Source organism: Bos javanicus, chromosome 26 (genome assembly GCF_032452875.1).
Source record: "Bos javanicus breed banteng chromosome 26, ARS-OSU_banteng_1.0, whole genome shotgun sequence".
In the NCBI taxonomy this organism is placed as follows: Eukaryota; Metazoa; Chordata; class Mammalia; order Artiodactyla; family Bovidae; genus Bos; species Bos javanicus.
In genome coordinates this window covers 24,657,904-24,679,362 of record NC_083893.1, presented here as the reverse complement: position 1 = coordinate 24,679,362, position 21,459 = coordinate 24,657,904, and the positions used below count along the sequence as shown (strand labels likewise).

Here is a 21,459-nt window from a genome sequence, read left to right as displayed (position 1 = left end):
ATGAGAGCACGTGGTAAAATAAAACCATGGTATTATTCATATTAGTGAAGGAAAGTATCAGCTATGTCTTCATTGCTGACTCGTCCCCATCAGAGTCCATAGTCATAAGCCTCAGGGCTGTTCTGCAAGTAGAGGTTGAAGAAACCTTGAAAGGTCTTCACGTCAGTGAGGAGAGATGATACTGTGGGATCCTTCTTCATGGCTGCCATCCACAGCTTAAGAGTTGGAGCGTGGTCTACACACCTGTGGGAGATGGAAATAATGAAGGGATGAACTAGGCTAAGTAGGAAGGCATTGCAAAGGCTCCTATAACTCTACAGTTTCATATCATTTTCCTCTAATCTTTTCAAAGCATTCTTTAGAAATACTTCTTTAAGATGTGCATAATCATAAAATATGAGATTTGGAAGATATTGTAGAGCTCCTTGTTTTGTGGAAGAGGAATCTAAGACTAGAGTGAAGTGACTTGCTCAGTTAACCTGAGAACTTGTCCAAACTAAGAGACTGATAGCTTTTTAAAATGAGAATGTGAAAGACAATCAAGAACATGACATATTTATTACTCTGTGGTCAGACCATGACTAATAGCAACTGAGCAGTTCTAAGCTCTAGGAAATGGGAGTAAGCCAAGGTGGCTGCTAAACTTCAAAACATGGAGTTCGGGAAACAGTGTGGGACTCTTGCTGGTAAATGGAAGGTGGCATTGGTCACACAATCCTGCCTGATGTCCTTACGAAAATGTGCATCCTTATGGGTTTTTAACCAGGAGGGGAGAAGTAAATCACTTTTCAAACATTTTACTACCTGTTACAGAATTCCCCACCCCTGCCCAGCCCAGAGATGGGAGAAAATGGAGGGTGTAGGTATAGGACATGCTCTGGAAAGTCCAAGTCTCCTCCTGTCTGCTTGTTCCCATTCATGTCAATTGAATGAGATACATTAATTTTTGTCTATATGAAAGGTTAGTATATATTATTCTGGTTATCATTGTCCTAAATTATGCAAAAAATATTCAAGTGTCTTACTCATTCAACTCCAGAGCTTCCAGACGTTCAAACCAGGGCCAGATGAGGTAATCAATCATAGAAAGAGAATTGCCACCAAAGAAGGTTGTCTTCTTATCAGTCAGAACCTGAATATTAAACAGCATAAGAACTGTCCATCAGGACTAAAATGGATAAACTGTGCAGTAGTCATATGCTGGAACACTACAAAGAATAGGAATGAACTATACACAACACACACAACCTCAGAAACTTGACCTTGTATGAAAGAAGTCAGACCCCAAAATGTATATTATATGATTCCATTTGTACAAAGTACAGAAATCATCCAAAACTAATATTTACTAATGTTCACTTTGTAAATTCAAGCTGTACTCTTACGCTTTGGGTAAGTCTCTGCATATGATACGTCAATAAAAACTTTACTGAAAATAAACTGGACACAACTAGATTAACTATTAAACAATGCCATGTAAAATTCTTTGAAAACCAAGTACAAAGTATATATCTGAAATTTAAGGAGGTGAATTAATATTATGGTTTTGCAAACAGAAGATTGAGAATATTATCTGGCTAATAAACACCAAAGCATTTTATAAAACATCCATGATTTTTCTCAGGGCCCTTATAACATCCTACATTGTAGATAGATTATTTATATCTACCTGAGTATTTATTTTTGGTCTACTATAAAACCAATTATCTAAACAGTATGGACTGCCTCTCACTTTCTACCTCCCATACTATTCAGCAGAGTGCCTTGCAGTTACTAGGCACTCAGAATTGTACAATGAACCAATATTGTCTAGGTCTGTCTTTAAATTGTAGGGCCTGGTAATTATATTATGCATGTTAAATTAAGTATGATAGTTTCAGTCAGAAGGAAATACTCTCTCAGCAGCCTGAAACATGGAAATAGTACCACTTACTTTAACGCATGAGTCCTTAACCTGGAGTCTGAAATTAGATGGGAAGAAAATTATATGTCCCCCAACTAACCCCAAATTTAGTAGGTAGTATGTGGATTTTCTACTGCTTGGGGACTTGGCACCTTAAACCTCTACCTTGTTCAAGAGTGAGCTGTAGTTGTACATAGAGATTTTTTTAAATCAGGAAACATGATTCTCTTTCTGTCTGTATATATGAGAATATGAAATATGTAACTTTAAAGAAAAATATAAATTACAAAACTGATTCATTACAAATGAATTACAATTCATTACAATCCAATTACAAAACTGGAATACAAAAATCCTGAAAATCAATTAACATTAAGGAAACTGAACTACTGATAAAAACTCTACCCCTATAAAATACACCGGACTCAAATGTTTTACACAAATTGCCAAACCCTATCAAATGGTTTCAGAACTTAGAAAACCAGAGAAAGTAACGGGACTCATTTTATGAGTTGAGAAAATCCCTGATACAAAAACCAACTAGTGAATTCCCTGGGGGTCCAGTGGTTAGGACTCTGTGCTTTCATTGCCCGGGGCCTCCTGGCATGGCCAAAATAACAAACAACCACAACAACAACAAAAAAAACACAAAGATATGATAAGAACAAAGTAGTCTCTTTTATGAACAAATGTGCAATAATCAAATATCAACTAGTTTTAAAATATATATGAAAATCCATTGAAAGCAAGTGGGTTTTACACAGTAATACTGGCATGGTTCAACACCAGAAAAATCTGTCAATGCTACCATAACTATTCACCAGATTAAAGGGAAAATATTCAGTGAACATTTCAGCAGATGTAATAGATGAAGACAAAACACTCAATAAAATCCAACACTTTCATGACTTTTTAAAAAATATTCACAAACTAGTAATAGAACTTTCTTAATGGGAAAAAAAGCTTTGAAAAAATCTACAGTAAATGGCAACCCACTCCAGTATTCTTGCCTGGAAAATCCCATGGACAGAGGAGTTTGGTGGTTTATAGTCCATGGGGTCACAAAGAGTTGGACACAACTGAGTGACTTCACTCACTTTACAGTAAACTTCAAACTTAATGATAAAAGGTTAGGATGCATTTCCATATGAGACAAGAACTGTGTCTTCCCTCAGTAAAAACCTAAGGCTGACTGTGAATGGAAGAGAATTCCATATAAAGGTCCAAATAGCATCTCTCCCACAAAGGAGGAAAAAACACACCTGGGTTTCCCCAAGCGTATCTAATGGCAGACTCTTGTGGGAAATGTTCATTATATAATAAACATTTTTATATAATTTTAAGTTTTAATGTATAAAATAATTTTATTTCCATAAAGTTTATTATATAACATAAGTGGAAAAAACCACAATGACTTATGTTCTGATTATAGTTAACGTTTTAAATATATGTTCAAGGACTGAAAACAAGCATGGAAAAACATAAACAGGTGTAAAGCTGTGGAAATTTGGTTGAAAATTTTCCTTAATATTTTGTGTCAGTGCAATAAAAAGTTTTAAAAGCAGGCCCATGACAAAACATTTTTAGGTATTTTGGTTTGTATCTTAAATACAGCAGCTTACAGCTGCTATCTGTTGTAAACGAAAATTTCCTATTTGATGTTATTTCTAAGTACCTTAAACTCATTTTGGAGATAGGAGTATGAAGAAAAGAGGAGAAATGAGTGTGGGTATAATATATCACTTAATCCAATAAGAATCAAGGAGAAGGGATTGATTACCTCCTCTAGCTTGGTGATTTCTTTATGCAATTCTTCTTTTAGGCCAGAGCAGTCTTCCTTATTTTGTGTTCTAAGAATCCTCAATATCAAAGGTGGTACCTAGACAGAGAATAATGTCTTAGTTTATCAGTGTGAGGCTAACCATACTGACCCTGTCACATAAAGGCAGGATAGAACCCTCACAGTCCGTGCCAGGGTATTCTATATACTTGATATGTGCACGAGTTCCTCTTCACAGAGGTTATATACTGATCCTAGAAACAGTTTTGTTACCAAAGATGCTATACTGTTCAGGATTTTATAAGCTGCAAATAAGCCATTTTGGTGAGTCTGAATCAAATATATCTTAAAAGGACACTGAATGGCATGTACTGTACATGAAAGAGACTTGACAATTTGGCAAAGTGAGAAGGAGAAAGAGTCTTTTAGCAAGAATAGAGAAGAAGGTGGCAAGTTTGGGGAAAATAAAAATATTCAGCATGACATGAATATAAAGTATTAGGAGAACAGTGAAGAGATGTAACTTTGAAAAGTAAACAGGGTCCAGATTATGAAAGAGCTCATTGGACATGTCAGAGCCGGCAAGAGCATAATCCTGTTTGTCTTTCCCTCCCAAATCACTGAACCTAGAGTGACAGCACTGATTCAGCTTTAAAAACAAAGATATTTTCAATAGGAGCTGAAATTTCTTAAACACGCACCTTAGAAAAGGACTCCAAGACCATCTTTTGGCAAGCTTTCTCATAGGGGTCGCCTGGCAACAGCTTCTTCCCTGGATATGCTTCATCCAGGTACTCACAAGTGATGGCAGATTCACAGATCAATTGACCCTGACTGGTTTCCAGAACCGGCACCAGGCCTGAGGGATTCTTCTTGAAGAACCACTCAGGCTTATTTTTCAGATTTATGTTGATGACTTCATGCCTGAAAAGCACAGAAGACAGTGAAGACAGTAACATTTTTCTTGTATTCCTGAATAAAATGTCATTGGTCCCATCACCCACTGAGCTGATCAGACCCCAATTTGGGAGTCAGCGTGGCCTTTATTCCTTCCCCCTGCCCCCTCTTCCTCAAATCACCTGGATCAGCAAGACCGTCAAATCAGTCTGACTTCATCTGCTTCTCAGCTTTAACACTTGCCACCTCGTCCAAGACATCACCTGCCACCTGAATCTCTACAGCAGTCCCACTGGCCCCTGTGCTTCCCCTGTGACCTCCCTCTAGTTCATTCTCCACATCCATTTACAAAAGTAAATTGGAGGAGGCCACCTTCCTGCTTGTTTACAGCCCTCAAATGCTCCTCACTGCAGTGAGGATAAACTCTAAACCCCTTCCCATGCCATGTGATCTGGCCCCTGCTTACCTGTCACATGTTTCCTATGACTTCCGGTTTGGTCATTATGATCTGGCCACAATTACCTTTTTCAATATTTCTTGAATTACTTTCTCCATTGTACTGATGATACGTAACAAATTACTTTGCTCACTTAATTACATGTTTGTTATGTCACCTCCCTACAATATAAGCTCCAGTAAAGCAGTGATCTTGTGTGTCTTGGTCATATTCATAAACAAACATGTAAGTCAGCAAAGTTTTAAACAGATTTATATGCTATGAAAAAATATATAAACATTTTCAGATTGGTACTCAGTACACACTGGTTGAATAAATACGTGGAAATGCTTCAAGACTGTCAATTAGATATTCCATTTGGGACTAAGATGTATCTTAATTACAAAAATAAATCAGCCTACTGATTGAGTTTGTCCACACCCGCTATATAGAATCAGTATGATAAAATTAAATTCTTTTTGCTAATTTGAATAGAAAGCTAGTCATTTTTTTATAAGAATATTAGAGAATCCAAAATATTCAACCACAAAATAAGCTCCCAGATTAAATCTCCATGCATTGATATTTTTTAAAACTGCCACATGGGTAAACACACTAAGTAAACCCATAAAGAAGAAACAGGTGAAGTCCAGACTATACTAAGATTGTTTTTATCTAACTTCTCTCTTGTCTGAGAGATTTTAGGGGAAATAAGCGGAAGGGAAGTTTCATATAATTGCTACAGCCAGATCCATATCATTTCAAAGCTGGATGAGTGTTCAACAGAACAGATTAGTTACTCAGAAATAATACACCCTAACATCTTTTGTTTCCTTTCTCCCCATCCACCTCAGAAGCTACAATAGCATTTAGCTTGAGGTACTATTAAATACACAACCCCACCCTCTCCACCATGGAAACAAAGGAATAGCCAGATTGAATACTGGCATCTGTGTGTATGTATTACAGGGTTCGTCTGCTGACAGATTACTGTATACTCAGATACAAGCCACTGTAAGAACAATGAGGCTCCCTGCCAATCAAGATTTCTGCAATTTCATACTGTGAAAAGAAAGGGTAAATCCTGGGCTTTTGTAATAAAGAAGGCTCTCAGAACACATATGCATTTTGTTATCTTGGTAATGATGAGCCAACAGGGCGACATACCTGCTGCAACAAGTTGGAAGATGAGAGAAAACCGTGCTTTAGTAGATTCTATCATGTGGTAAAGTCTACCACTTCTCTAATCAAAGTCTCCTGGGACTTAAAACTAACCCATGAACATAGTTTGTTAGTTGCTCAGTCATGTCCGACTCTTTGCGAGCCCATGGACTGTGGTCCACCAGGCTCCTCTGTTGTTTGCACTGTTCAGCAACAGTTACCACCCTTCACTCTCCATACGTGCGCTTTTTTGATAAGATCACTTTAATTTTCCTTTGGAAAACTGTCCCAGAAAGATAAAGTTTTCAATCTAGAGTTCCAGAGGGGCACTAACCCAGAACTCTGTGCCTCCAAATTCAGCTGTCTTGATCCTGAACTTTTCAGTTGTATGAGCACAAGATATGTCATTTTTCAATCCAATTGAATTGGATATCTGCTATGTATTGATAAATGAATGTTACTAAATGTTAAATATTTTGCTATGTATTTAGAATCAGTTTCATCTAAAGACACAAGAGTTACTGAAGTGATTAATCCAAAAATAATTTGTTTTTTTTTTCTTTAGAATATATAGCTTACTTTTTTTAGGGAAAAGTATTGCCTGCTTAATTCTCCCTCTAGCAGGCTAAAGTTAATTTTAAAACTCTAAGCATATAGATGTAAAGTTTCTTTGGAATGGGGGCTATGTTTTAAACTCCCACATCACAGGTATTTGATGTCTGTTCAACAGATCCCAAAGGTCACTGGAAGAGAGGCAGTTCCAATGGCTGTTTAAGTCAGAGAAAAGTCAATGACTCGGATATTTCCTGTAGATAACTAGTTTCTTTGGGGCTTCCCCAAAATCTGAATCTTAAGACAGAGACACTTTATTTTATTCAAAAACTCAAGCTATAAGAAAATGCACCATATAGTTAATTCAGCACTCTACCAGTAGGATAGTCAAGGTCTGGACTCTGTAGTAGGGTAAATTACCCACTGTTCAGGAAAGGGCTATATCCTCAGAATAAATGTAAACAATATATAGATAAATAGGACATGAATGAAATGGGATGAAGGAGAAGGCAGTAGAGAGGATTTAGGGATGTGCCAGAGCTAAAAGAGCCGCTGCCTGTGATTCCCATTCCAGTGATCTCTGCATACCACCAACTTTACTGGAGCCCCAGCTTTGCTGACCCATAAAACGGTTAGGTTAATCTAAAGGAGATGTCCTCAACTGGTGCAGTGGTCTATGGCATTCCTTCCACTCCCCACCAGGGGAACAGAGTTCATAGCTTTCTATGCATGCAATAAGTCGCTTCAGTCCTGTATGACTCTTTGCAACCCCATGGACTGTAGCCCGCCAGGCTCCTCTGTCCAAGGGATTCTCCAGGCAAGAATACTGGAGTGGGTTGTCATGCCCGCCTCCAGGGGATCCTCCCAACCCAGGGACCCAACTCGAGTCTCATTGTCTCCTGCACTGGCAGGCGAGTTCTTTACCACTAGGCCTTTATCACCCCGCAGAAGGCTGAGAATAGTGTATTTGGCAGTAAAGAAAGCTGTGGGGACCCTATCAGAGATTCTCGTACCCCGCCCACGGGCTGCCCAAGCCTCCCCAAGCAGCTGGTTCCGGGCAGGCTGGGAGCGGCCCCTGCCTCGGTCCTCACCGGATACCCTTGGCCGTCAGGACCAGGCGAGTCCTCTGGGCATACGGGCAGAACCTCATGCTGTAGACACGGATCAGGCCCTCGGGGACGGGCCCCGGGGGGGCGCTTCCTGCGGAGAGAAGCGGACGCAGTAACAGCCTGGACCGCAGTGGGGACATCCAGCATCCGGCTGGTTTCCCGCGAATGTGAAGTCTCCTAGGCCGCTCGGCTCCGGAGCAGAACCACTCCCCACCCCCCAGCACGCGTCGGATCACGGTCGGCAGGTCTCACCTTTGCCCAGGCTCCTAGCTGATCCTCCGGACATCTCGCCGCCGCACAGATAAAACTGGCACCGGGGTTCGCAGGGGTTTGCAGACCAATTAAAAAGTCGATCGCCCCGCCTTCTCTCTTTCCCTCCCTCCCTTCCTATCAGAAGTAAACCAAACCCGCGCGCAGAAGCCCTCTGGGGCGGCCCTGCCCCGCACTCTGCTGCATTCCCCACCCTCTGCAAGAAGGAACACGCTGCAGCCTCCTCGCCTGGTGGGTGATCACGGCCGGACGCCACCCCGTAAGCCAAGAGGCAGCGCCGGCCTTCCGGGTTTGGTGGGGGTTAAGTCTTAATTAAAACATCTCAGGTGGCGACTGTGCCAGAGTTCATCGTGCTGGCCAAGAGGTGCTGACATATCGAGATGCACAAATGACGCTCACAATCCTCAGAGCCCTTTCCTGACCCCGAAGGATGGTGGCCTTCACTTTGTGAGTGGATCCACGCTCCACCCAGACCCTGACCTCCCACGCCCCGCGCCCTGGCGGCGGAAGGCGAGCTCTGGCCGCAGTCACGTGGCTCTGACTTAGTTGCAGCTCTTCCTACCCCAAGGCTTCCAATACTTAAGGGCCTGTGGCCTGGGCTCCAGTGCTTGCTCAAGATTCCAGAACATGCTCTCCCAAGGTTCCTTTCCATAGCCCAGGGCCAGTCGTGGAGCCACCTGGAGAGCCTTTTCCTTTTTTCTGTCTGAACTAACTTAATATGACTACTGGGAGGGTTGCTGTCCCTACTGTTACTCTTTGGACACATCCTTTTAATTTTAACCCAAAGGAAACAGTACAAATTTGGATATTACTAGTATCTGAAGGATAATGCTGCTTTCAAAAATTTACTGGATTTTGAAGCCCTAGAAGGGGTAAATGCTCAGAGTCAAGTAGGTTAGTGGATTTAGTCTATAGGTCTATGAAAATTGTCTGGCCAGGTCATCCACTCATTCAGCCCCCTCTTAATTAGGAAAGAGGGGCTTCCAGAGCACATAATACAGATACTGGAAAAGAGTGCATGCTCAATCGCTCAGTCGTGTCTGACTCTTTGTGACCCATGGACTGTAGCCTGCCAAGCTCCTCTGTTCATGGAATTTTTCAGGCAAGAATGCTGGAGTGGATTGCTATTTCCTACTCTCTTTGGAAAAGAGTAGTCAATGTTTTATTTGACTACTGTGCCATTTATTTATTATTATAAAAGAAGCTGAGGGCCGAAGAATTGATGATTTTAAACTGTGGTATTAGAGAAGACTCTTAAGAGTCCCTTAGATGCAAGGAGACCCAACCAGTCAATCCTAAAAGAAATCAGTCCTGAATGTTCATTGGAAGGACTGATGCTGAAGTTGAAACTCCGATACTTTGGCCACCTGATGCAAAAAACAGACTCATTGGAAAAGACCCTGATGCTGGGAAAGATTGAAGGCAGGAGGAGAAGGGGACGACAGAGGATGAGATGGTTGGATGGCATCACCAACTTGATGGACCGAGTTTGAGCAAACTTAGGGATTTGGGGATGGACAGGGAGGCCTGGTGTGCTGCAGTCCATGGGGTCGCAAAGAGTCGGACCCAACTAAGCGACTGAAATGAACTGTTCCATTTATTTGGGAAGGGAGAGGCAAGGGTGTGTTTTTATTTTTTATTAGCTCTATTACTGGAGCAGCAGACTGTGGTAATTAATAAACACATCCATCTTGGAGCCTTCCTGCCTGAGTTTGATTATGATTCCATGCCTGTCTTAGTTTGCTAGGGCTGCCATTATCAAAATACCCCAAACTGAGTGACTTAAACACCAGAAATTTATTCTCATAATTCTGGAGGCTAGATGTCCCAGATCAAGGTGTGAGCAGGGTTGGTTGTCTGGTGGAACACAATTCAAGTGCTTCTTGAATCTGTCTCCCAGCCTTTCATCCTCAGTATGGCTTTTAAAAAACCTCTTTTCTATTCCTAGAATAGATTGGTTTATTGAGTACTTCCCTCTACAGTTCCAACTGACTAGCAGAATGCACAGGAGAAACTCAATCAACATTTCTCAACGGAATGAAGGTAAGAATTTGGCAAGACAGGAAGGAGAGCCCTAAAGAAGGAAAGGGGGGAGGATTGGAGGAGAGGGAAGAAAGAAGGGAAGAGAGGGCAAGTAATGGTCTGAGAGGGAAGGTCAGAAGTAAGGCAAATTGCTAACCTGTCTTATCAGTTACTTCCAGAAGCTGTCTGTCCTTGAAATAGCCGAGGGTACACCACAAAGTGTACATTAATTTAAGGTTTTGCATATCAGACTTGGCTTTAAAGTCTTTTAAATTAGCTTTGTAATTTGTAAATTACTCAGCTTTGTAATCTTGGGGAAATTGTCTTATCCTCCCTTTCTTTTTCTGTAAAACGGGGCTAATTGGGGATTTGAATAGTGAATGAAATTATGCCTGCACCGGCGCTTGGACGGTTAGCACTCAACGTTAAAGTCGACTGTCGTTTTTTTCTAATGTAACTATTTGCCCTAGCCTGGGCCACTGCAGTGGAGGCCCGCCCCCCTGCTTCACTCGCCGCTCTCCCGTTGGTTGAGACAGCTCAGCGCTGCCACCAATCGGCTTGGTTCGAGGGGGAGCAGCCGAGAGGGAGGAACCAATGGGCGCAGGGGGCATGGGAACCTAAACAGTGAAGGCTTCCCGTCTGCAAGCTGGGGGCAGCCCCGGGCCTCCGAATAACAGTTAGACTCACGGCCCCTGGCCGGAGTGAGAGACACAGGGCCCTTGGGGCAAGGCTTGGAGAGAGGCCTACAGCGTCACGTCTTTGAAGTGCGGCATCCCCGGCCTCGCTGCTCACAGTTTGGTCTTGAGAAAATTCTTCTCTCAGACTACATCCTCTCCCTTCCCTCCGCTTCTTAGACCTGCTCACTTTCAAAGTCCACCTCTTCCCGGTCAACCCCAATGCCTTCCTGCACACTTCGTTTCTCTGTAACTTTTCTCCCGCCCCGCCCCACTCCCATCCCCAGCGCGTCCAGTTATTCAATGTTATTCACTTTAATAACAGCTCTTTCCCGCCTTTGGTGATTTTCCCCGTACTTAGGGCCATCAGTCCCTTCTGTCTCCTATCCACTGACTCTGGATTTGTTTGCACTTACAGTGCATGTGAAAAACATAAAACGCTGCACAGGTGTAAGTTGGCATTGCTTTCCTTCCACATTCTAGAGTGTTACTTGTATTCCAAACAGCATCCACCACGGGTCCTGATTGTACTATTCCCTTGAAGTTTATCTCCAAACCAGTGTCCTTCTCTTGTCCTCTCCACCATCTTTAAGCTTATCTTTAACATTTAAATAGAGGTAGACTCCCCCCTCCTCTCAGACTCTCATTTCTCTAGCTTTACACTCATCACGAACTCCTTACTTTAAAATATATTCCCTTTGTGTTCTCACCTTTTTCATCCATGTCCTATGATTATTCCTTTTACTTTCTGCATTTATCTCTAAGTTTTAAATCTAAAATATGGCTACACACGCTCCTTTTTTGTAAAGAAGCAAAATTTCCTACTGGGCTTACAACCATAAAGCAGGCTGTCGTATTCGAAGTTGCTTTTTAAAGTTTATTTTTAAAATTAAAACTAATTTTAAAGGTAAGACCCAGAATGCACCCTGTTTTCTTTGAGAATTAAGCTCTTTTCTCTGTCGTTTTCACATTTTCTTTTCCATGTATACAGGACTTCAGAAATCCTTCCAAAATTTTCTTAGGTTTGAACAGAGGTTGTGCTTCATTGGAAAAGCTCTCTGAAGAAGGCTTTTGAGACCTAGAGAATTTTCAGTCTGCATTTAAGTTTCTATAGTGCCTGGACCGTAACTGTCCAGTTCAGAACACACAGCAACCTCGTGTGTTCTTTTATCTGAGAGATTGTTTTGGGCAGAAATGGGGTGAAGAGGGAATAGATGAGTTTCAAAGATGTTAATGATCTATTGCTTGTGTTAGGTAGTTAGAATAGGGGAAAGGAGTTCAAAATGGCGGTGGCTAAAATACGAGGAAGGGAAAAACCTGTGAAAATAGAACAAAGGAAGGTCAAAGGAAGGTGTGAGGACCGGAGTGAAGACCTCAAGTAGAACAAACAGCACTCCTGGCTAAGCCCAATTTGCGTAAGGCAGGCCCAGGGGGAGGAAAAAACATATCAAAGGAGGAGCCAAAGCACTTTCTCTGTCTCTCCCCAGCATGGGTGCGCTGTTTATCTTGGTATGCCCTCACGTTTTGAGGATGGATTCTCCTGCTAACTTCTAAATAAAACAGAGCTGTAACACTGATTTGTCTAAGAGCTATAACATGGTCTGTCCAAGACCCAAGAGCTGTGATGCGCCAAGGGCTTTAATGTCCGTCACTCCAAATCTTTGTTGTGACGAGACAGAACCACAGAACCGAGGAGCATACACTGGCCTGACACTTGCATTATTTAAAAAAAAAAAAAAGAAAAGTATTTAAAATGTATTTTATTGATGGCGATTGTATCTTTTCCTAGGTAGGTGCAAGTATTCCCCAAGAAGAATGTTCATTTTGCCAAGAACAGCACCATTTGCCACCCTTGTGGGAATTTCATAGTACTTACTAGTATTGAAATCAAGAAAAAGACTGTACTCCAGCGTATGAATGGAATTGTGGGCATCCTGGCAACTAGTGTTCCTTATGAAGTTGTGGTTTTTCTGACCAGCAGCTCTGTTCCCTCATCTACATATACAACTTCCTCTGAAATGACCAGAAAGATCAAATTAAAAGGTATCTTGCAAAACTCTTCCTTTACCATGACCAAAGGATTGTATTAAAGATGTGATCAAATCTAGTTCTTATAAATGTAGGGTTTGGGGTTTTTTTTGACTGGTTGGGTTTTTTTTTTTTTTTTTTTTTTTGTAATAAGCATTTTTAAGGACCAAATCAGGCTGATCACATAGGATTTAATTAAGTAGGCTAGAGCCTTGCTACTCAAAGTGTGGTCTGCTTACAGTCAACATTGCATCACCTAGGATGGCCGAAACTCTGCTCCCATCACAGACCTATGCATCAGAATCTGCATTTTAACAATATTTCCCCGGTTAATTCATATGCACTTTAAACTTGAGAAGCACTGGACTAGAATAGAACACTACTAGAGTACTAACTGCTGTTTAAAACCCTTTTTTAGAAGAGTTTTTTTTTTTCCTTTCCTGATGATTTATTGAAAATCTGGCTGAAGACATGTGTATAACTTCTAAAGATAAGTCTCTGAGCCTCAATTTCCTTTTCTATGATAAAGATAATGGTATCTACTGTCAAGACTGTGCTGAAAAAATTGAAATTATATATAACATATAACCTTATATGTTATGTATAATTAACATATATGTTAACACATATAAATTACATGTATAATATGTCACTTATGTAATACGTCAATCAGTGTTGTTGTTGTTCAGTCACTCAGTTGTGCAGAGGGAAGGAAGAGACTTTGATCAGAAAGCCAGCTGACAGAGAAGATGGCAGGCTAGAGCCTCACAATAACCATCTTATTGGGGTCTGGATGCCAGACTCTTTTATAGATCAGAGAGAAAGAAGCAATGAGGAACTAAAGTCAAAAGGCAGAATAGAGAGGGTGATGCAGTGGGGAAGTAAAGTTGAAAGGGTGTTCAGTCTTGCAAAACATCTCCAAGGGAATGGCCTGCCTTTGGAAGGGGTGTGTTAATCTCTCCTTTCACAGGTGGGTAGGGACAAAGTTTCTTTCCATGTGCTGAACAAAGGCACTTTAGTTTACAGTCAAGCAGAGGAGCAGGGTCCTCCAGGCACGCCACTAAGTATGATTATAATAATAAAAGCAATGAAAAAGCAAGTCAAAGAGACAGTTTCCAACATGGAGTCAGAATTGGCTTCCTCCCTGTAGCAATACAAGGTATGTCTACAGGCATACCTTGTTTTATTGTTTGCAGATATTGCATTTTTTATTTTTTTGTGGCAACCCTGCACTGAGCAAATCTGTTGGCATCGTTTGCTCAATTCGTGATTCTGTCCCATATGGTAATTCTTATAATATTTCAAACTTTTTATTATTATATTTGTTATGGTGATGAGTGATATTTGATGTTACCATTGTATTCATTTTTGGAGGCAATGAACTATACTCATATAAGAGGGAAAACTTAATCTCTAAATTTTTTGTATGTTCTGACTGTTCCATCAAACAACCATTATCCTGTCTCTCTTTCTTCATGTCTCCCTATTCCTTGGGACCCAACTATGTTGAAATTAGGCCCATTAATAACATGACAGTGGCCTCTAAGTGTTCAAGTCAAAGGAAGAGTTGCATATCTCTCACTTTAAATCAAAAGCTAGAAGTAATTAAGCTTAGTGAGGAAGGCATGTCAAAAGCTGAGACAGACTGGAAGCTAGGCCTCTTATACCAAATAGTTAGGCAGGAATCAATGCAAAAGAAAAATTCTTGAAAGAAATTCAAAGTGTTACTCCAGTGAACACACAAATGATACGAAAGTGAAAAGGTCTCATTGCTGATATAAGTAAGTAAGTGCAGTCGCTCAGTCGTGTCCAACTCTTTGCGACCCCAGGAGTCTGCCAGGCTCCTCCATCCATGGGATTCTCCAGGCAAGAATACTTGAGTGGGTTGCCATTTCCTTCTCCATTATTTTGTATTGGAGTATAGCTGATTAACAATATTGTGATGTTTCAGGTGAAGAGTAAAAATACTCAACCATACACATTGCTGCTGCTAAGTCGCTTCAGTCATGTCCAACTCTGTGTGACCCCATAGACAGCAGCCCACCAGGCTCCCCCGTCCCTGGGATTCTCCAGGCAAGAACACTGGAGTGGGTTGCCGTTTCCTTCTCCAGTGCATGAAAGTGAAAAGTGAAAGTGAAGTTGCTCAGTCATGTCCGACTCTAAGCGACCCCATGGACTGCAGCCTACCAGGCTCTTCCGTCCATGGGATTTTCCAGGCAAGAGTACTGGAGTGGGGTGCCATTGCCTTCTCCGGAAACTCTTCTACTAGATCTGGGTAAAGTAGATTGGAAATCTCTGGAAAGGGTTCACTGCTCTAGATGCCATTAAGAACATTCATGACTCACTCAAAGAGGTCAAAATATCAGTATTAACAGGGGTTTGGAAGAAGTTGATTCTAACTTTGATGGATGACTTTGAGGGGTTCCAGATTTAGTGGAGAAAGTTACAGTACCCCATAGTGGAAATAGCAAGAGAACTAAAACTAGAAGTTTAGCCTGAAGATGTGACTGAATTGCTGCAATCTCATGATAAAACTTGAATGGATGCAGAGTTGTTTTTTTATTGCTGAGCATAGGAAGTGCTTTCTTGAGAAGGAAACTACTCCTGGCAAGAACGCTATGACGATTGTTGAAATGGTAACAAAAGGTTTAGAACATTATATGAGCTTAGTTGACAAAGCAGTGACAGGGTTTAAAAGGATTGACTCCAGTTTTGAAAGAGGTTTTATTGTTGCTAAATGCTGACAAACAGAATTGCATGCTATAGAGAAATCATTCATGAATGGGTGAGTAAATCAAGCAGACTTCATTGTGGTCCTATTTTAATAAATTGCCACAGCCACCCCAAGCTTGGAGCAGTCACCAACCCCAGTCAACAGCCAGGAACAAGAAGGCAAGACCCTCCATCAGCAAAAAGCTTATGACTCTAAAGGCTCAGCTGATGGTTATTATTTTTAGAGATAAAGTATTTTTTTAATTAGGTTGTATAAATGATTTCTTTAAACATAATATTATTACACATTTAATAAACTATATTATAGTGTAGACATAACTTTTATATGTATTGGGAAACTAAAAAATTTGTGTGATTTACTTTATAGCAATATTTACTTTATTCCTGTGGTCTGGAGCCAAACCTGTAATATCTCTGAGATATGCTTCTATATGGACTGTATCTACTCTTCATCTTTAAAATACTCCCAGTTTGGTTACTTGGTATAGTCTTATCAAAGGAATTGATAGTTAATTCAAACTAGTAGCCAACATTCATGTTGAATCATTAAACTCTAAAGGAATCCATAATAAAATTAGGATTAAATCATCAAGGATACACAATGTTACTACTGTTATTTAATATCAACTTGGAAGTTCTAGTCAATGCAACAAAATATGAACATATAAAACTTATAGCTAGGAGAAAAGAGATAATGGATAATACAATAATCTTCTAGGACTGATAAAAGAATGCTCAGTAAGATGCTGGTTTCAAAATAAATATCCTTGCAATTAGAAGATTTAAATATTTAGGAGTGACTCTAATGAAGAAAATTACAAGAATCACTGACATAATATTTAAACATATAGAGACATACTCCTGCATGGAAAGTCTGGTTATCATACATGTAGTTCTGATATTCTTTACAGAAAGAAATTCATAGTTTTATCAAATGTTTTAGAGACCAGGAGTACTTAAATGAATGATTTCAAGGTTCATCTAGAAGAACAGAAAGTAGAGAATGGGGATAATTTGAAAGAGAATATGACAAGGTAGAGGTCCCTCCTTAGCATTATGGTGCTGTCATCATATAGGGTGTGGGATTGGTTCAGGAGTCACTTAATCAGTGAAAGAATTGAAGAGTGAGGACAGGCTCTGGAATACATGAAGCTAAGTATATGAAGAAGACACTCCCAGAATGATACCCATACACAGTAGATGATATGAATTATTAAACAATGGTGTTAAGAAAAATATTAGAACAAAAGTATCAAGTTAAGTCTTTATGTTATACTGTGTATCAAAACATAAATCAAACAAAAGCAAGAGAGAATATAAACAACAAACCTATTGAAAAATAGGTGAAACTGTGGTAGAAAATTGAAATAATTTAAGGTTGAAGGACTTTTTGCACAAAGGAAAAAAGTGGAAATAGAAAGATTGACATATTTGATTATATACAAATTTTACACCTATGAATATTGAAAATACCGTGAAAAGTTAAAAGGCAAATAATAAACTGAAGAAAGTATTTGGGACAAATATGGCAAAATATTTTCAGACCATTTATGAAATAAGAAAAAAGATATCTCATTAGAACAATGGATAAGGAACTCACCCAAACCACAAAACTACTAATGACCAAAAACATGAAAAATGTTTCATTTGAATATTCATTTTATAAAGTGTCATTTAAACAAAGGTGAGGGTTTTCTACTTGTCAAAGTCACAATTCTTTTAAAACTCATATTTGCTAGCACAGACTGCAGTGAAACTGGGAGTGCTCTTTTCCTAATGGTGGGCATATGAATTCATACAAGCTTCCCGAGAAGTAAACATCTACTCTATATCCACTTCAAGAACTATTCAGTTTGAAGGAAATAATCAGAAATAGGGCCACACATTTGTGTGCAAACGAATTAAAAGCACTGTCATAATAGCAGAAGATTGGAAGCAACCTAAATTTCCAGTGATCTGTGAATGGTTAAATAAGTTAAAGATCCCATAAAGAGGTACTATGCGAATGTTAAAATTCGTATTTTTGAAAAATTATTAATGATAAAATGCTCAAAGTAAACAAGCAAAAAAAGAACTCAATAGAAGTCATGGAATATATGATCCAAGTTCCATTTCTAAAATGAATTATTATGTAGGTTATTTATTTAATCCATGATTATTATTGCTATAAAAAGCAAAGTTATATTAACAAAAAAATGTATTTTTATAAGTAAAAACACAAGAAAACACCAAAAACAAATTTATCAAATTTTGTAGTATAATTAAGGAGCATTTGTTTTTCTTCTCTGGATGGCTAGGGTGTGTGTGTGTGTTTTCTTCAAAAGTCTTGTGTTTTGTAAAATAAATGTAAAGAAAATATAAAATTAATAATTTTCAATTATGGGAGGAAGTGTCTGTCTAGCAAGGATAGAAAATTATTCCATTAAAGCCCCTGTCCAACAAGAAATTATATTTATTTTTGCACTGGATCCTCAGAAAATATAAGCTGTTTTTATTGATCAGACTATGCTAAATAAACCCAATAAATGATAAAGTTTAGTGGAATAGTAAGTTCAGTTAAAGTGAAAAGTGTAAAAATGCAGAGAACAGGGCCATTAAAAATATGCAGAATGAGCAATAGAGAATTGAATGTAAAGAAGACAGACATAGGAGAAGGCAAAAGTTGTGTCTATGGAACCACAGTGAAGAACAGCAGCTAAAGGAGGGGAAACTAAAGCCTCACACACAAGGAAGCGGAAGCAGACACCTCCCTGCATTAGCATCCTCTCTGTGTAGATTTTAAACACATTGTTGCTAAGACTTTAAAGTCAAGTTTCATTTGTTCAACTGTAGGTACAAATGAGAAAATAACTTTTTATAGTTGTTCTAAGGACTGGAAGATATTAAGCTAAGGGCCACATATGGCCTAAGGGACAGAGACATGCAATTAAGCTAGAATTATTGCAACTGCCCAGTGTATTTCAAGTTGTTTGGATAACTTCTCTAATTACCATGTTTCATATATTTATGGAATATTTTATGGTTCTTGGGCCATTTCAAGGCACACAGGGACATACATAGTGCAGTGTGCTTAATTCGGCACTGAAGTCATGAGACAGTGACCTCATGGCCTTAGTTCACTCAAAAATCTTTTAAACAGAGATCTTAACTTTGCTCATAGCTTTCTGTTAATAGTGTAAGAAACCAGGCTAGACATTGCACGAGGCAAATATATTTGAATTATGTGAAAATTATTAAATAAAAGAAATTAAACTATAAGGCTATAGTTAACCTGAACATAATGATTGAATCCTTGCACTGTATTTTATATTATAGGCAATGTTCTCCTGGACTCTACTTTCCTTCAGTTACTGTGGCACCTACCTGCCTAGTTACTCCTCCCTTCCAGAATTTGAACTGGCCCTCTGGTAAGTTGCAGCCTCCTGCAGAATTCATTTCATTGGGTCACATTTTAATTTATCCTTCTGGATTTTATCAAAGCACATCTACATGAGAAATTGGAACAAGGAAAAATGGAAGGAATAAAAGTCCTAATCATAAGGCTTAATATAATCAGTACTTTCAGGCAGCAAATTGGCAGGGCAAAAGCTAACAGATTAATTACTGTCTTTCTCTTCTTATCAGTGTGTTATAATATTTCCTTTGTCAAGTAAAGAATACATGAATAAGTACATAAAGTTTCATCTTTTCCTAAAAGGGTACCTATGAATTATTTTCATTATTTCCACTAATGCTGAAATTAAGATGGTCTTCATATTAGAGCTCAGTTTGAAGTAACTGTTTTTAGGGACATTAGAACAATTAAATGTTCAGAGAGTGGAACATTATACTGCATTTCCCAGCTGTATAGGAAATACTTGTGAATAAGACACACGTCTGGTCTTTGCTGGATCACTTCATGTGGTCACCTTCAAAGATGCATTCACTGTTCTATCCATAATATAAACTCCTTTGGGGGGAAATTTGTCTTATTGAGGGGAAATACTTAATATTCTCAATCCAAGAATGATTGTGAATACATACATATCAGCATTTTTCATGGAAATATGTAACAATCTTGATTCATAGAATAACATTTCGTTTATGCAGAATTTCTTTACTGTTTGTGCAGAAAATTTTTACTATTTACTGGTGGTCTTGTTGTTAAGACTCCATGTTCCCATTGTAGTGGATACAGGTTTTGATCCCTGTTGCGCAACTATGATCCCTCAATCGGCCAAAAAAAAACCAAAAAAAACCCACAACAACTTTCAGTTCAGTTCAGTCGCTCAGTCGTGTCCAACTCTTTGCGACCTGGTGAATCACAGCACGCCAGGCCTCCCTGTCCATCACCAACTCCCGGAGTTCACTGAGACTCACGTCCATCGAGTCAGTGATGCCATCCAGCCATCTCATCCTCTGTCGTCCCCTTCTCCTCCTGCCCCCAACCCCTCCCAGCATCAGAGTCTTTTCCAATGAGTCAACTCTTCACATGAGGTGGCCAAAGTACTGGAGTTCCAGCTTTAGCATCATTCCTTCCAAAGAACACCCAGGGCTGATCTCCTTTACAATGGACTGGTTGGATCTCCTTGCAGTCCAAGGAACTCTCAAGAGTCTTCTCCAACACTACAGTTCAAAAGCATCAATTCTTCGGTGCTCAGCTTTCTTCACAGTCCAGCTCTCACATCCATACATTACCACTGGAAAAATCATAGCCTTGACTAGACGGACCTTTGTTGGCAAAGTAATGTCCCTGCTTTTGAATATGCTATCTAGGTTGGTCATATCTTTCCTTCCAAGGAGTAAGTGTCTTTTAATTTCATGGATGCAATCACCATCTGCAGTGATTTTGGAGCCCCCCAAAATAAAGTCTGACACTGTTTCCACTGTTTCCCCATCTATTTGCCATGAAGTGATGGAACGAGATACCATGATCTTAGTTTTCTGAATGTTGAGCTTTAAGTCAACTTTTTCACTCTCCTCTTTCACTTTCATCAAGAGGTTCTTTAGTTCCTCTTCATTTTCTGCCATAAGGGTGGTGTCATCTGCATGTCTGAGGTTATTGGTATTTCTCCCGGAAATCTTGATTCCAGCGTGTGCTTCTTCCAGCCCTTTACTGAGATATAATTGATGTATAATTCACTGTATGTGTGTGTGTATATATATATATATATATATATAAACAACTTTATATGTATATAAACAACTTGATAACTTTTGACTTACCCATAAAAGCATCACTATAATTGGGATAATGAATATATCCATCATCTCCAGAAGTTTTTCTGTGCTCCTTCAGGTCCTTCCTTATTGGCTCTCACCACACATACCCGTACACCACTGAAGCCCTGCCCCTCACTCCCAGGGAATCACTGATGTGCTTATTCACATTCTGGGTTAGTTTGCATTTTCAAGAATTACACATACATTATATACTCTTTCTTTGGGGTCTGGCTTCTTCCATGCAGCACAATTATTCTCTAATTCTCCCATGCTGCTGTGTTTTAGTTGTTGATTCCTTTCTATTCCATGGTATGGATATATAGCACAGTTTATTTACCCACTCACCTTTTGATGGCTGTATTAGTTTGCTAGGGTTGCCATTAACAAAGTACCACAAACTGAGTGGCTTAAACACAGGAATTTATTGTCTCAGTTCTGGAGGCCAGAAGTCTGAGATCAAGTGTCAGCAGGATTGATTCCTGCTGAGCTACGACGGAGAATCTGTTCCTGATTGTGAATAACTGTCCTCGTGTGCACATGGTGTTCTCCTTCTGTGTGTATCTGTCTCTTAATTTCCCTTTTTATAAGGATACTAATCATACTGGAGTAGGTCCACATTAAATTACTTCATTTCATTTCATAAAGACCCTACTTCCAAATACAGTCACATTCTGAGATACTGAGAGTGAGGA

The 21,459-nt window shown here is 39.6% G+C and overlaps 1 protein-coding gene and 1 long non-coding RNA gene across 2 annotated transcripts in view; one reads left to right on the top strand and one right to left on the bottom strand.

The window, feature by feature from the left end:
* LOC133239384 (uncharacterized) overlaps positions 1-21,459 on the top strand; it is a 36,330-nt gene that overhangs the window by 1,241 nt on the left and 13,630 nt on the right. The window contains exons 2-4 of the long non-coding RNA XR_009733810.1: positions 10,057-10,151; positions 12,594-12,847; positions 18,881-18,972. This is a non-coding gene — a long non-coding RNA (uncharacterized LOC133239384). The remainder of the gene's footprint in view (positions 1-10,056; positions 10,152-12,593; positions 12,848-18,880; positions 18,973-21,459) is intronic.
* Positions 15-8,622, bottom strand: LOC133239382 (glutathione S-transferase omega-1-like). Its single transcript, XM_061403389.1, has 6 exons — positions 8,091-8,622; positions 7,821-7,929; positions 4,385-4,607; positions 3,684-3,782; positions 1,026-1,132; positions 15-243 (listed from the first exon to the last, which is right to left on the bottom strand). Exons 1-6 carry the CDS (start codon positions 8,122-8,124, stop codon positions 90-92), a joined length of 726 nt encoding a protein of 241 aa, XP_061259373.1. The 5' UTR covers positions 8,125-8,622; the 3' UTR covers positions 15-89.

What these genes read in the sequence shown, in the direction of transcription:
- LOC133239382 (XM_061403389.1), bottom strand. Translation starts at nt 8,124, where the DNA reads ATGTCCGGAGGATCAGCTAGGAGCCTGGGCAAAG. An exon ending in AGCTAGGAGCCTGGGCAAAG is followed by an intron (nt 7,930 to 8,090) that starts GTGAGACCTGCC and finishes TTCTCTCCGCAG; the next exon opens with GAAGCGCCCCCCCGGGGCCC. An exon ending in TCTTGGAGTCCTTTTCTAAG is followed by an intron (nt 3,783 to 4,384) that starts GTGCGTGTTTAA and finishes TTCTCTGTCTAG; the next exon opens with GTACCACCTTTGATATTGAG.